General features: G+C 56.0%; 1 protein-coding gene across 7 annotated transcripts in view; it reads left to right on the top strand.

The window, feature by feature from the left end:
- LOC138825615 (myocardin-related transcription factor B-like) overlaps positions 1 to 12,692 on the top strand; it is a 170,813-nt gene extending 158,121 nt beyond the window's left edge. For all 7 annotated transcript variants that reach the window (XM_070020321.1, XM_070020320.1, XM_070020319.1 and 4 more), the window contains 6 exons: positions 331 to 1,359; positions 3,132 to 3,251; positions 4,149 to 4,364; positions 4,578 to 4,721; positions 7,197 to 7,257; positions 9,920 to 12,692. In XM_070020321.1, coding sequence (XP_069876422.1) covers positions 331 to 1,359; positions 3,132 to 3,251; positions 4,149 to 4,364; positions 4,578 to 4,721; positions 7,197 to 7,257; positions 9,920 to 10,452 — 2,103 coding nt within the window. In that variant the 3' untranslated portion in view covers positions 10,453 to 12,692. The remainder of the gene's footprint in view (positions 1 to 330; positions 1,360 to 3,131; positions 3,252 to 4,148; positions 4,365 to 4,577; positions 4,722 to 7,196; positions 7,258 to 9,919) is intronic.
- The last annotated feature ends 1,891 nt before the right edge of the window (positions 12,693 to 14,583 follow it).

The following is a 14,583-nucleotide window of genomic DNA, read 5'->3' as shown; positions in this document are numbered from 1 at the left end:
ACTCAGCCCACAGCACCTTCCACCACACCACAGCCTTTTCAGAGGCACTTGCCTTTACTTCCCGTGGGTTTTCTAGAATGCCCGTAACAGCTCTCGGTGTGGAGAGCAGCTGTTGGTAGAGGGTGTGCATAGTCTCTGGTTCGTCTCCTCCTATGCCCTGCTTGCTAACCAAGCGTCATTGTCGGTGAACACACGGAGGAGACAGCTCCCGGGGTAGCCATGGTTGCAGGCTGGGGACACAACACAGCTCCCTAGCTATGGGGTGGACAGCAGCCTGTGGCTCCGCCACATCCCTATAAACCCAGAGATGTGATTTCTTTGTGCCACCAGGTATCAGAACTGAAGACAGAGTTGAAATTAAGGGGACTGCCAGTGTCGGGCACCAAGCCGGACCTCATCGAGCGCCTGAAGCCCTTCCAGGAGGCAGGCGGCGGCCTTGCTGCGGGCGGCATGGTGGCGGCCTCCGCTGCCATCGTCACCAGTAACCCGGAGGTTGCCGTGGCCCTGCCGGTCACAGCGCTGCCCAGTGCTGCCGGGCCGGGCCCTGTCCCCACGCTCAAGGCGGAGCTGCCGCCTGCCGGAGCCAGCCACCCCACCCCTGCGGACGCCGCTCACTCCCCCCTGCCCATCTCCCCCGCGCCCTCCGAGCAGTCCAGCCTCAGCACCGACGACGCAGCCATGGCCGACACGCTGACCGAGATCATGACCATGATGTCACCCTCGCAGTTCCTGTGCTCGTCCCCGCTGAGAGTGGCGAACCACGAGGACAGCCTGAGCCCCGCCAGCAGCACGCTGTCCACCCTGGAGCAGGACGCGGCCGAGAAGGACCGCAAGCTTCAGGAGAAGGAGAAGCAGATCGAGGAGCTGAAGCGGAAGCTGGAGCAGGAGCAGAAGCTCGTGGAGGTTCTCAAGATGCAGCTGGAGGTGGAGAAACGAGGCCAACAGCAGCAGCGGCCCCCCGAGCCCCAGCCCGGCACGGCCCCACATCCCGTCAGCATGTCGGACCCAAAGCAGGGCAGCAGCGTGCCTCCCACCGTCAAGGACGAGGCCTCGCTCCCGGACTGCTCCAGCCCGCGGCAGCCTGGCCCCGTGGCCGGCCACTCAGGAAGCCAGCCCGTGTCCACCGGCGGCCAGGCCCTCGTGGCCAAAAAGGCCGTGGTCATCAAGCAGGAGGCGCCGGCCGAGCCGCAGAGCATCGTCTCGCAGTTCTATGTGAGCCCCCAGGGACAGCCGCCCACCGTGGTCGCCCAGCCGCAGGCCTTGCTCACCACGCAGACGGCCCAGCTGCTGCTCCCCGTCTCCATCCAGGGCTCAGCCGTCACCTCAGTGCAGCTCCCGGTGGGCGGCCTCAAGCTCCAGGTGGGATGCGCATCGGCCCATCATGCCGAGTCGCTTTTACTCCCCTCCCCCCCCCAGTGGCTTCACCACTGGCAGGGAAACCGTTCACAGGTGGAGGGCTAGCCCCATTTTCATCCAGTGAACACAGGCCTTTCTGTTCCTGCTGTTCCCCTCAGTGAACCGTGTCGGGCGTAGAGACCCTTTAGAACACCAGTGGCTGCCCTTTAGCACAGCCCCAACATCAATTCCCCCTTCCCCAGAGGGGCCCCAACGACAGACCCCACTTCTGGCTAAGGACCTCTAGACCCAGGTCTTCTGACCCCCAGATCTGGATCCTAGAAGGCGCTGGTGATGTGACGCTGCCTCACCCACAGCCCTAGGGCAGGGGCGCGGGAGCTCCAGGCCCCCAGTTCTCCACGTAACTTCTCACCTCCCATCTGCCCGAGTCGCTTCTGTGTAGTACCACTGGGTAGGTTTTAACCACCTGTGGGCTATAAGTCACAACAGACCATGTGGACCAGTGCTTCTTGGTCTTGATATCTGTAACAGCAGAGAGAAATCCATGCTGTCTCTTTAAAAGACATACCTCACACACACACACACACACACACACAATTTTTCATTAGAGCTGATACAGAAATGAACCCAGATTTTATCCAAGCCTGTGAGGACCCAGCATATGGCCGGCCGCCCCAAGCTCCTTGGTGCATGTTTAAACAGGGATTGTGGAGTTGGGGCTCACAGATTTCCTTGCTGCTGTGAAATGTACAATCCTGCCCTACCGTGGGCAGAGCTACTACGCAGCCCCGTTCAGTTCCCAGTTTTCTGGTGGAAACTGCTCCCTGTGCAGATGGAAGGGCCAGCTGATGGATGCTGGGTCGGCCCTGCTCAGGTTCACCTGGGAAAGCTGGTTGGCGGGCTGGATCATAACTATGATCCAGCCACTTGGGAGGCTGAGGTCTATCTAGGGTTCCCGGTTTGAAGCCAGTCTGGGCAGGAAAATCCACGACACTCATCACTAGTTAACCACCAGAAAACCAGAAGCGGAGGTGTGGCTCAAAGTGGTAGAGTGCTAGCCTTATGAAAAAGCTCGAGGACAGCTCCTAGGCCACAGGTTCAAGCCCCACTACCGACAAAAGTAAACAAAAATAAAGAGGAGAGGGAGTCCTGCCTGCTGTTGCACAGTAGGGTCACTACAGATGACCCCTCCATAAAGCCAGGAGAAAAGCTGTGAACGTTTTCCTAAAGAAATGACAGAGTGGAGACGTGATAGAGTGGCAGGGCACTGGCCTGGCACGTGGAGCCCTGGTTCATCACTCAGCACCAGAAAGATAAAAGTTTCACCTGACTTTTAAACCTTAAGTATAATATGTACGCTATCAAAACATCCACCCATGGCACCCCATTAATGGTACATAGGTATGGGTTAAAATTAAATTTGAAAAAACAGTTAAGAGTCAGATCTGGGCTGGGAAGGTAGCTTAGTGGTAGAGTGCTTGCCTAGCATGCCTAAAGCCCTGGGTTCAATTCCTCAGTACTACATACACAGAAAAAGCCAGAAGTGGCGCTGTGACTCAAGTGGTAGAGTACGAGCCTTAAGCAAAAAGCAGCTCGGCCAGCGTCCAGGCCTTGAGTTCAAGCCCTAAGACTGGCAAAAACAAAAACAAGACTCAGATCTGTACAGATGAGAGGACATTATCAACATGGTGTCTCATTTTAGATACAATTGGCAATTCTTGGTTCCAGTTTTGCTTCGCCCATTGATTTTTCCTTGATTTCTGTTCACCTCCTAGACGCCGCAACAAGCAGGAATCCAGCCTCAGATAGCAGCTGCGGCCTTGCCCTCCGGCCTGGCCCCCGCCGGGCCTCAGAAGCAAGACACTTTCCCACAGCACGTGCTCAGCCAGCCTCAGGTCAGTCAGGCCAGGGTGCCGCCCAAGAGCACAGCTGCTCTTCCTCCTGGAGGAGGCCTGGGCCTCGGGAAGCTCCCCAGTGCCCCGGTCCCCGCCATCAGAGGAGCCTTAGATTGGAGGCTGCTGGGCTACTATGTCCCATTCTCTGGGATTGAGGGGCTCTTTAGCACTAAAGACAGCTTGATAGTTAACTCTCCTCCAGGTGAGTTACAGAAGTACTTTTTAAATTCTCATATATTGAATTTACTGTTTTAAAATACATTTCTTTGTGAATTAAATCTGCTGTTCCCTGAGAACAGAAGAGGAAGATACTTGATTATTTTTATCTCAAGTACTCGTGTTCTCTCTCTCTCTCTCTCTCTCTCTCACTCACACACACAGACACACACACGTGTATGTATATAAAGAGTTTGTCATCTCGTGTATTAAGAGCCAACAGTGCCTAGTGCCTAGGGCAGACTAGGCTTCCGCCAGCGCCCGGTGGGACGCTGTGTTGGCGTGTGTTCAGGCAGCTGTGCAGCGCTCCCCAGTCTCCAGGGAGCGACACAGTGCGGAGGCTTGACTTGAGGCAGTTCTAGAAAGTGCTGAAGCAGGAAGGCTCTCCAGCACTCCCCTGTCCCGTTTGTCTGCGTGGACGCAGGAAGATGGAGTCCACATGGCTTTGGCACTTCCCAGTCATGTTGGGAGTGGCAGACGCTGGGGAGGCAGATCCTGAGTGGGGGTGTGCTCAGACACTGATGCCAGCCCGGGGCGCCCAGCCCCTTCACCTCCACTGCCGGAGGCCTTCCCCAGAGGCTGCTCACAGGCCTCACGCATGGGATTCCCTGGCCCTTCGCAGCACTCAGACTGGGTTGTCTGCAAAGGACAGGCTGACAGAGAAACACGCGTTCATTCCAGGTTTTTACAACCTCAGCGCCCACTGCGATCCTTCCATATCAGAGACAGCCTGCCCCCGCAGTCCCCGCCGCGCCCCAGCCCTTCATCACTAAGGCCGCCAACAGCACGCTTCCCGCCAGAGCTGTCCCGCTTGCTGCCCCGCTTGCTCCCCCGCAGAATGGGCCGCGAGGCGCCCCACTTCCTCCCCTGCAGAACGGGCCCAGCGTGCCCAGCAAGGTAACTATGATGACCATGGGGCGTGGTGCATGCTGGGTGGGCGGCTGACCTCGGGCGCGGTGCGTGCTGGGTTCAGTCATTCCAGTGCCTGGGCGTCACACATGGAGTGGCTGCAGTTGGTACTGATGGGGTGACATGGTCAGAACACCATGATGGCGCCTGCCCACAGCCCGGTGAGCATCCGGCTGACCCCTCCCCCTCTGTTTGACACAGCCCAGCTCGCCCCCTCCAGCCCAGCCATTTGTCGTCCAGCACTCTCTGTTTGGGACCCCTGTCACCAAGACTAAAGACCCGCCCCGCTACGAGGAGGCCATCAAGCAGACGCGCAGCGCGGCCCCAGCCCCGGCCCTCCCGGAGGTGAGCGAGTGAGCAAGCACCGCGCCCAGCGCACAGGCCACAGGCCGGCATCTGTTCCCACAACAACTTGCCGCCATCGAAACACAAAAATTATGCCCAGGACAGGAGCCTTCCATTTTACCTAGCTGTGCACCACTGAAAGGATGTTAGGAAGAACCCCAGACACTTTTGCATACCCTTTGGCTACCGGCCATTCAGAAACTCGCCCCTGCAACACACAGAGTTGTGACCTCATGTTTTGGTTGGGTCCAAAGAATTATTTATGTGAGACGTCCTTAAACGTTGCTATTCCATCCAGGATGGCACTTCTCCCGTTTCCCTTGGCTTTATTAAACCCACCATTTGCCAGGCCGTCAGTCAGGGCTGCACACCTCCAATGCACTCGCTCCTGGCAGGCCAGCCCCCCAGCTCTGCAGACTTCACCACCTAGTGCCCGGGTGGCCTCCGGTGCCTCTCTCTCCCCTGAGCGGGGCGGGGGAGCGCGCCAGTTCATAGTCCATCCAGCAGCATCTCACCCACCACCCTGAGCACCTCCTGACATTCCTGCCTCCTAGAGCTCCCCCACTTAACTTCCTTTTTGAGGAAGGCCCACCTCTTCCTAGAGGACGCAAGGAACGGCCCTGCTGGCATGTTCCTCAGCGGACCCCGGCAGGACTGGCCCTCACTCATGTAGACAGAGGGAGTCTGACGGTTGTGCTGCCCCCGCTCCATGGTCTGTCTAGGCAGCGCCCAGCCAAGGACCCAGACAACCCAGCGCAGCCAGCACCTCCGTGCAACCTCCGGCGCACTGCAAGCCGCAGCCCAGCCCGCCCTAAGCTCCATGCCCGCAGACCTGCCACAGAGGGCTGGGGCAGTCAGGGCAGCGACAGATGCCTGACGTTCTCCATAGTCCTACATTAAACACAGACACAGGCTCAGGGCCGATGCCTAAACAACACAGACCACCTGCTGTTGGCAAGAGTCAAGCATTTCACCAAAAAAATAACAGGCAGGGAAGCATGTGGGAAGGCGCCCAGCCATTTAGTCCTCAGGGAAATGCCAATAAAACCACTGTGACATCACTACATACCTCATGACACACCCAGCATTTACAAACCAGCCGTGTAAATGTGAACACCAAGAAATCTCACCCTGTTGATGGGAATACGAAATGTGTGAGTAGCCGGGCGCTGGTGGCTCACCCCTGTAATCCCAGCTACTCAGGAGGCTGAGGTCTGTTATGGTAAATATGTCGAAATGGAACAGTAAAATCTCTTTCCTTATAAGCTAATTTAAAAAGAGTTGCAGGTCTATCCACTCAATCGTCTAGCTACTCCAGTCTTAAATTTTTGCCAAAGAGGAAAAAGCATATGTTTTTACAAAGACTTGTACCCACATTTTCCTGGCAACTCAATTAGAAACCCAAAGTGTCCAATAGCAGGTGAACGAAGAAGTCCAGCAATACCACTTAGAAATAAAAAGGAAAGAACTATTCCTAAAGGCATAAATCTCAAAGTAATTACAGAGTAAAAGAATCTTAATTCTTCTCATGTCTGCCAAAAAGAGACCCTACCGTGGATCCATTTACATCCACAGATCTGTGCAGATGGGTCTGTAATGCTAGCTCCCAGAAGGCTGAGGACTGGACCGCCCAGACAAAAAGTTGCCTGATCCCTTCTCAACCAATAAAACGCTGGGAGCACTGGCTTGCCCCTGTGTGTCCCAGCTACGTGGGAAGAATAACAGGAGGATCATGGTTCAGACCAGCTAAAACCAAGACCCTATTTGAAAAACGATGAAAACAAAATGAGGTAGGGAGTGAGGCTCAAGCAGTAGAGCGCCTGCTAGCAAGTGTGAGGCCCAGCCCTGCCCAAAGCAAACTAACACACTGGAAGAACATAGGCTGATGAGAAAAATGTTAGAGAGGGCACAGGAAACAGGTCAGCGGCTGTCAGGAACTAAATGTCTCATTTACATTAAAGGCAGCTTCTTGTTCAGTAGGTAAAAGTCAAAGCTGGCAAAGCATGCACTACGTGATGTGGTCGTCTGTTGATGTACAGCTTTTTGCCTAAGTGAATGAAGGCACTCTTTTTTTTTTTTTTTTTTGGGACTAACTGTTGTATTAGGCCCCAACAGACAGACTGAAAATGAAAATGGAGTTACATTAAAAGTCAAACCAAACTGTTATCTGACCTTTCATGAAACTAGGAGAAATGAGAGATGACAACCAAATTTCCTAAACAGGCCAGTTAATGAAGGCACTCAAAGTTCTAGACACCTTTGAAAGAGTGGTTCTGTGACAGGAAATGAGGAAGCGCAGAAGTGCTCTGAGCCGACTTCTTGCTCTGCTCTCAGTTTACCTACACAGCTGTGACACTTGGGCTCATTCTCAGGTGCCCTCAGTGTTTCCCAGAAAACCACATGGTAGAATGGCATGTGCTGGGAGGTGGCACGGCACACTTGGGCAGCTGGCTAACACGGTGTTCTCTTCTGCAGATTTCCACCGCGCACAGCCAGCAGATGGACGACCTCTTCGACATCCTCATAAAGAGTGGAGGTAGGTGAAGTCAGGCAGGACCTGACCACACACACACACATGCCCAAGAGTGTCCCTCCAGCTCAGCTCACCTGCGCACACCAAGAAAGAGCTAATCCTAGCACTTGTTTTTAAATCTGTTTCGTTTAAGGCCGTTAAGACAACTTGTAGTACAAGGAGAGAAGGCCGCTGATGAGTTCACACAGTACGCGATGCTGGGTCTCCATAGACACATGCCAGATGAAAAGCAAAGACCATTTCCCAGGCACAGCATAGAGGCAGTTTCCATTTCAGGTCTGTGTGTCCAGGGCCCTCCCAGGCTGCGTTAGTCCTGGGCCAGCAAGTCACCTGGGCTCAAAGACTCAGACTTACAGCACAAAGTCTTAACAGAGGTAGCGGTCAGTCCACCACAAAATAACAACAAGGGTATCTTTGCCTCTGCTTACGTGGCCTTCAAAGTAAGTATAAAATCTATTTCAAAAGTTCAAGAGCTGTGATTATAGCTCAGTGCTAGAGCACTTGCCTAGCCTGTGCGAGGCCCTGAGTTCAGTCTCCAGCACTGACAAAAAAAAAAAGGACAAAAGTTATTTGCTGTTTCAAAGTACTTTTTTTTTTTTTTTTTATCGGTCGTGGGGCCTGAACTCTGCGCCTGGGCGCTGTCCCTCAGCTCTTCAGCTCAAGGCGAGCGCTCTACCACTTGAGCCACAGCGCCACTTCCGGTTTTCTGAATGGTTTATTGGAGATAAGAGTCTCACAGTTTTCCTGCCCAGGCTGGCTTTGAACCGAGATCCTCAGATCTCAGTCTCCTGACAAGCTACGATGACAAGCGAGAACCACCGCCGCCTGGCTGTTTCAAAGTACTTTTTAATTGACCCTGATGGAAGAAGTTTTCTTTGACATTTTCAGTGTGATGAAATGTCTCCATTGGTACCAGGCACTTTTGACAGTGAGGTTGATGTTCTAGTTGGAAACTTGGCACCAAAGAGAGTTCTGACACATGACTACAGGCAGTGGCATGTGGAGTGTGGGTTTTGCTAAGAACTATATTGGCCTTGCAAAATAAGCTCATGGTGCATCTCAACCATGGGCTTTTTAAGAGGCAATCCATGTTCTAATGTGATGGTTAAAAAGTAAAATGTGCCAGGCACCGGTGGCTCGCACCTGTCATCCTAGCTACTCAGGAGGTGGAGATCTGAGGATCACGGTTCAAAGCCAGCCCAGGCAAGAAAGTCCGAGAAACTCCTATCTCCAGTAAACCACTCGAAAACCGGAAGTGGTGCTGTAGCTCAAGTGGTAGAGTGCTCACCTTGAGCTGAAGAGCTGAGGGACAGCGCCCAGGCCCAGAGTTCAAGCCCCACAACTGACAAAAAAATAAATAAAATAAAATGTAACCAGGCACTGGTAGCTCACGCCTGTAATCGCAGCTACTCAGGAGGCTGAGATCTGAAGATCACACTTCAAAGCCAGCACAGGCAGAAAACTCCCTGTGAGACTATTTCCAATTAACCACTAGAAAACCAGAAATGGAGCTCAAAGTGGTAGAGTGCTCGCCTTGAGCAGAGTTTAAGCCCCACAACTGCCCCCCCAAATTTTTTTTCTAAACCTGGTAAAAGACTTCGTAAATGATGAGCAAGCATCATATTACAGCCTACACTTGGAAATGAAAGTGCAAAAGCCAGCAATTACTTTCTAAAAGAGAGAGCTTTTCTTATTACGAGGTGAAGCTGTGTGCTACTTCATCCTACTGCTGATGCCAGCAGCAAGTGGAACAAGGGTGTAAGCACAGAGCACAAGCCTGCTCACGGGCTAGGACGCTGGACACAGCACAAGCCTGCTCACGGGCTAGGACGCTGGGCACAGCACAAGCCTGCTCACGGGCTAGGACGCTGGGCACAGCACAAGCCTGCTCACGGGCTAGGACGCTGGGCACAGCACAAGCCTGCTCACGGGCTAGGTTGCTGGGTGAGGAAGGGCGGCACTGCTGAACGTGCACAGCCCATGCTCCAAGGCCGTGCTCTCACCTATTAAAGTGTCCACTTTACAGCTGAGCTGTAAGACCTGCCATTAGTTGGTTCTCCTAGTGGGTCTGCATAAAACAAAGCCAGCTAATCCTCATAAAAGTGAAGGAGGTTGGTTGTGTACACATGTGACTACAGCAGGGGCCAATAACTTGCCACTTGACCTAGCGAGGAATAACATAATCTGTGCTTAAGACACACATCAAGCCGGGCGCTGGTGGCTCACACGCGGAATCTAATCTTAGGAAAGTTCCACTGTGCTGTTCATTCTTCCATCCATGCGTTCACCAGTGCCTCATCTCCCCTCCCCTCCCCCCCCACCCCCCCGCTGCTTCCCCTCTGTTACCCTCCTCTGTTTTCAGGTGTTTGTTTTTTAATCTAGATCGCATGTATAAGAGAAAATATGATTTCTTTCTAATTCTGGCAGAATTCATTTAACATCATGCTCTCTAGTTCCATCCATGCGCTGGCACATAGCATCCTTTCCTTCTTTGTGCCCAGTATTCCCTGCGTGTCTGGGCCGGTTTTCTTTACCCACCCCGCAGGTGATGGGGACTTAGGCTGATCCCACAGTTCTCTGTTCCAAGATGCAAGGAGGAGTCAAAGTAGTAAGTTAGCCAGTGGTGCCTGAATTCTTTGCTAATCGTGTCCATCACTTTACACAGAGATCTCCCTCCCTATCAAAGAAGAGCCCTCCCCGATCTCCAAGATGAGACCAGTGACAGCCAGCATCACCACCATGCCGGTCAACACCGTGGTGTCCCGGCCGCCGCCCCAAGTCCAGATGGCGCCCCCTGTAGCCTTAGAGCCCCTGAGCAGCCTCTCGGCCAGCCTGGAGAACCAGCTGGAAGCCTTTCTGGACGGAACCTTGCCTCCGGCCGGCGACGTCACCCCGCTGCAGGGCGCGGCCGAGGACAGAGAGGCCTTCTGCCTGATCGAGGACCTGCAGGCCGAGCTGCTGAGCCAGCCTGCGCTCGAGCCCTCGCCGGCGCCCATGGAGACGGCCGACGCGCCCTTCGCCGCGGGCACCCCCTGCCTGTCTCTCGACCTCTCAGACTCCAACCTGGACAGCATGGAGTGGCTGGACATCACCCTGCCCAGCTCGTCCTCGGGGCTCACCCCCCTCAGCGCCACCGCGCCCAGCATGTTCTCCGCCGAGTTTCTGGACCCCCAGGACCTGCCGCTGCCCTGGGACTAAGGCGCTGCCGCACACGGCTCGCGGGCCGGAGCGCGAGGAGGAGGGGGGCCGGGAAGCCGGCCACGGAGACACGCACCTGCCGCCCCGCAGGCTCCGCGCGGACTTCCACGGGCACAGGAAGGGGAGGGGCGCGGGGGACCCCGGCCGCCGGCCGCCGGACGCGTCTGTAGTTTACCGTGGAGTTCGGGGATCTCATGGTAGATCTCCGGGTTCCCATGCTGTAAAACACGGACACCAGACAATCCCGGGAAAGGCCCGGAACCTTCTGAGCAGCGCTGGGGCGGATGCCCGCGCCATCCCCGCCCATCCCGGGTCAGGTGGCTGAGTGTTCCAGGGAACCGGAGCCGCCGCCCTCCCTCCGCCTTGTAACTGGATGTCCCCGCACCCGTGCCGACCCCTCGCCGGACTGAAAAACTGGAGGCTTTTTCACACACAGACGGCTGCCGTGCTGTCACTTCTCGCGAGCGAGCTCCGGGCGGGCCCTGCGCGCATGCGGGATGTAAACGCGCGGGGCCCCCCTCGAGCCGACCCCCCCTCCCGCCGACCCCCTCGGGGATCTCAGTCTCCCGGGTGGGAGCCGCCGCGGCGGGGCGGGGACCCCGGCGCCCCCCGCTGGCTTCTAGCGCTTTCCTGAAACGCGCCTACTGTACAGGACCCCCACGCACGTGCGCGCCCAGCGCGGAGGCCGCGGCTGCTGCCTAGGCGGGACCGCCCGCCCCGCCCCGCCCCTGCGCCCGCCCCGCCCCGCCCCGCCGCCTGACGGTGACGGTGACGGTGACGGCCCCCGCGGGCCCGCCTCAGACCGGGCTGAGCCTCTGGGGCCCCTCCACGGCCGCCTCCCCGCAGGAGCTGGGGGCAGCGCTGGAGGCGGACGCGGCCGGCCCCGGACGATCCACGCTAACTGGAAGGTCGGGGCCACCGGGCGCCCCGGTGCCGGAGACCAGCGCCCTGCGGCCAGAACTGGAACGGAACCGCGCACCTCCTCCTCCATCCCGGACCTCCCCGACCTCCCCGCGCCGGCCTTGCGCTCAGGGTTGCGTGTTGATTTGCAAAGTGGTTGTCCGCGGAGCATGGGCACCCGCACCGCTCCTCCCCGCCAGGGCCTCCTCCCCGCAGCCTCCCCCCCCCCAGCTGTCCATGTTTACAGGAGCCCCCCCCCCCCCCCGCGCCCGGGAAGCGTCCCGCTCTGCGACAGCAGCGTGGCCATCTCACATCCGCCAGGTGCTGCCCAGGCGGGGTCAGAGGTCACGGCGGCCGCGTGTGCCGAGCTCTGTGCCAACTGCCAGGCAAAGTTAAGCGCAGAGCCCCGAACCCGCACCCGGCGTCACCCCTGCGCACGCGCCGCGCGCCCCAGCCGCGGAGCCGGACGGAGCGCCGCTCGGCCTCCAGCGACCTGCAGTCCTGCAAACCAAAGGCGTTGCCAAGTATTTGCCAAAAGGAGGCGCTGTGCACCACAGCCGCCACGAGGCCCGTCCGCGTGAGGCGGGGCGCGGCGGGGCAGGGGGCGCGCCGAGCTCTGGGCGCTCGGGCCGGGCGCGGACCCGCTCTCTGCCCGGGCCGGGTGGAGAGGCGGCGCCGTCGGCCAGGGTCGCGCGCTCACTGTCACTTAGGTCTTAACATCTCACGCCGCGGGGAGGAGCAGGCGCCCGTCCGCCAGCCCTGTCCACTGAATAAACCAGTCGATGGCAATCCGGGTCCATTCGTGCGTCGCCTTGTGTCGGTTGTGTCGTCGTCGTCGTCGCTTCGTGCCGGGCCTGGGGCTTGAACTCGGGGCCTGGCGCCGTCTGAGCTTTTTTTCTTTTTGCTCAAGGCTGATGCTCTACCACTTGAGCCACAGCGCCACTTCGGCTTTTTTTGGTGGTTAATTGGAGATGAGTGTCACGGACTTCCCTGCTTGGGCTGGCTTCAAACTGTGATCCTCAGCTCTCAGCCTCCTGAGTCGCCAGGGTCTGCAGACCTGAGCCACGGCGCCCGGCTTGCCTTGTGTCGTTTTCTTAAGAAGAAAAAACCATGATGCCTTTGTGCGTGCTGTTTGCGCCCTGAGATCAGTCCCCTATCATGTTTGATGCCATACATTTTGCACATGTACTGTACATAGGTTCTGCATACTGTATTTTTATATGTGTGCACATTTATCATCAGATCTTTTGTACATAGCGGTATCGTAGCTGGTCGGGAAATGTTTGATATCAGCGATTTTGCATTTTTGTGTCTCAAATAAAAGAAACCATTTTAACAAACTGTGATTTTTTGCAATGCAGAGAAAAGACTGGGTCCAAGGCCCCCACCAACCCCAGTGCCACACACACGTGAACACACGCGCCATGAATGCACCACCAGTACACTCCGAGCAGGCCCTCCAATTGTACCATTCACATAATGAGCAAAACACCCTTCAAATTCAGTGCGTTCCTCAGGAAGAACATGGTGAGTTTAGTCTGTGGGCACCTCGGACGACTGGGGAGACCCTGGCAGCCCCATCTGCGTGCCAGACCACCAAGGACTGGAAGCCTCCAGCACCAGCAAAGCACAGATTCCGCCCAGACAGCTGAAATCCTAGAACCCAGACCAAGGGTCTCAGTCTGTGCAGGCTGCCCCATGAATGTCCCTGAGCCAGGGCCACTTATGAACAGAACATACTTCTCACCGTTCTGGCAGCTGAAGGACCCAAAGTCCGTGTCCAGTGAGGCCCAGCCTCTGCTTCCAGGATGGCGCTGTGTTCCTGTGTCCTCACCTGGACACGGGCTAATGCCCGGCCTCCCTCGAGCCCCTTCCCGGGGCTCTGATCCCAGCAGCACACTCACACACACACCCAGCCCGACCCTCTCCCCAAGGCCCACCTCCCAATCTCTACATGCAGGATCAAGTGCCACCATGAACTGGAGGGTAGTAACCTGTAGACTCAGCCTTCGTTCACATGCTCTGCGGTACAGTCGGTGATAGCTGATGCTCACCCATGATGAAGTTGGAAGGTCTCCATTAGGCCTCTTCAAGGCCCCTGCTGTACACATGGCTGCGCATGGTGGTAAAAGCCACGCAGTGGGCACCTTTATGGTCACCTGAGCCAGACCCAAAGCTAACCAGAGGTTGAGACACCTTCTAGGAGCCTGACTGAGCCCAAATCACCTGTGATGAAACACTGCCTTTGACCCAAGGCCCTCTGGAGCACACACAGTCGCATACAGAAGCTCCAGAGTGACTGGGCACTGTCCTTGAGCTTCTTTAGCTGAAGGCTAGCATTTTACCACTTGAGCCACAGTACCACTTCTGGCTTTTTCTGCTTATGTAGTACTAAGGTATCCAACCCAGGGCTTCATGTACACTAGGCAAACACTCTACCACTAAGCCACATTCCCAGTCCAAGATGTACTATTTTTTTTTTCAGTTGTGGGGCTTGAACTCTGGGTCTGGGCGCTGTCCCTCGGTTCTTCAGCTCAAGGCAAGCGCTCTACCACTTAAGCCACAGCACCACTTCCAATTTTTTGGTGTTTTATTGGAGATAAGAGTCTCCTGGCCTTTCCTGCCCAGGCTGGCTTTGAACTGTGATCCTCAGATGAGCCACTGGTGCCTGACTGTACTATTTTTAAGACAGCAGTTACTCCCTCCCCAACAAACTCTTCTACAACTTACACTCCTTACCAAAATCCCAACTGGCTTCTTTAAGTGGACAAGTGAATCCTAAACACATGAAATGGAAAGATCCAGAATAGCCACTAAAAGAACAAAGCTGGAGGACCTGCATTTTCCAACCTCAAAACCTATTGCAGGGGCTGGGAAGGTGGCTCAGTGGTAGAGCGCTTGCCTTGCATGCCTGAGGCCCTGGGTTCGATTCCTCAGCACCACATAAGCAAAAAGAAAAAAGCCGGAAGTGGCGCTGTGGCTCAAGTGGTAGAATGCTAGCCATGAGCTGAAGAGCTGAGGGACAGCACCCAGGCCCCAAAACAGACCAAAAAAAAAAAAAAAAAAATCTACTGCAAAGCAACTGACAGGGCAACGCTACCATGGCATGGGGCAGTGTAGTCCAGGCAGAGTGACTCAAGTCTGTAATCCTCGCTACTTGAGAGGCAGAGATCAGGGGAATCATGGTACCAGGCAAAGAGCATCTCAATCAGTAAGCCAGGTGTGGTCGCT

This window comes from Dipodomys merriami, unplaced genomic scaffold (assembly GCF_024711535.1).
Source record: "Dipodomys merriami isolate MVZ:Mamm:240054 unplaced genomic scaffold, mDipMer1.0.p SCAF_138, whole genome shotgun sequence".
Taxonomy (NCBI): domain Eukaryota; kingdom Metazoa; phylum Chordata; class Mammalia; order Rodentia; family Heteromyidae; genus Dipodomys; species Dipodomys merriami.
This window is presented reverse-complemented; position numbering and strand designations above follow the sequence as displayed.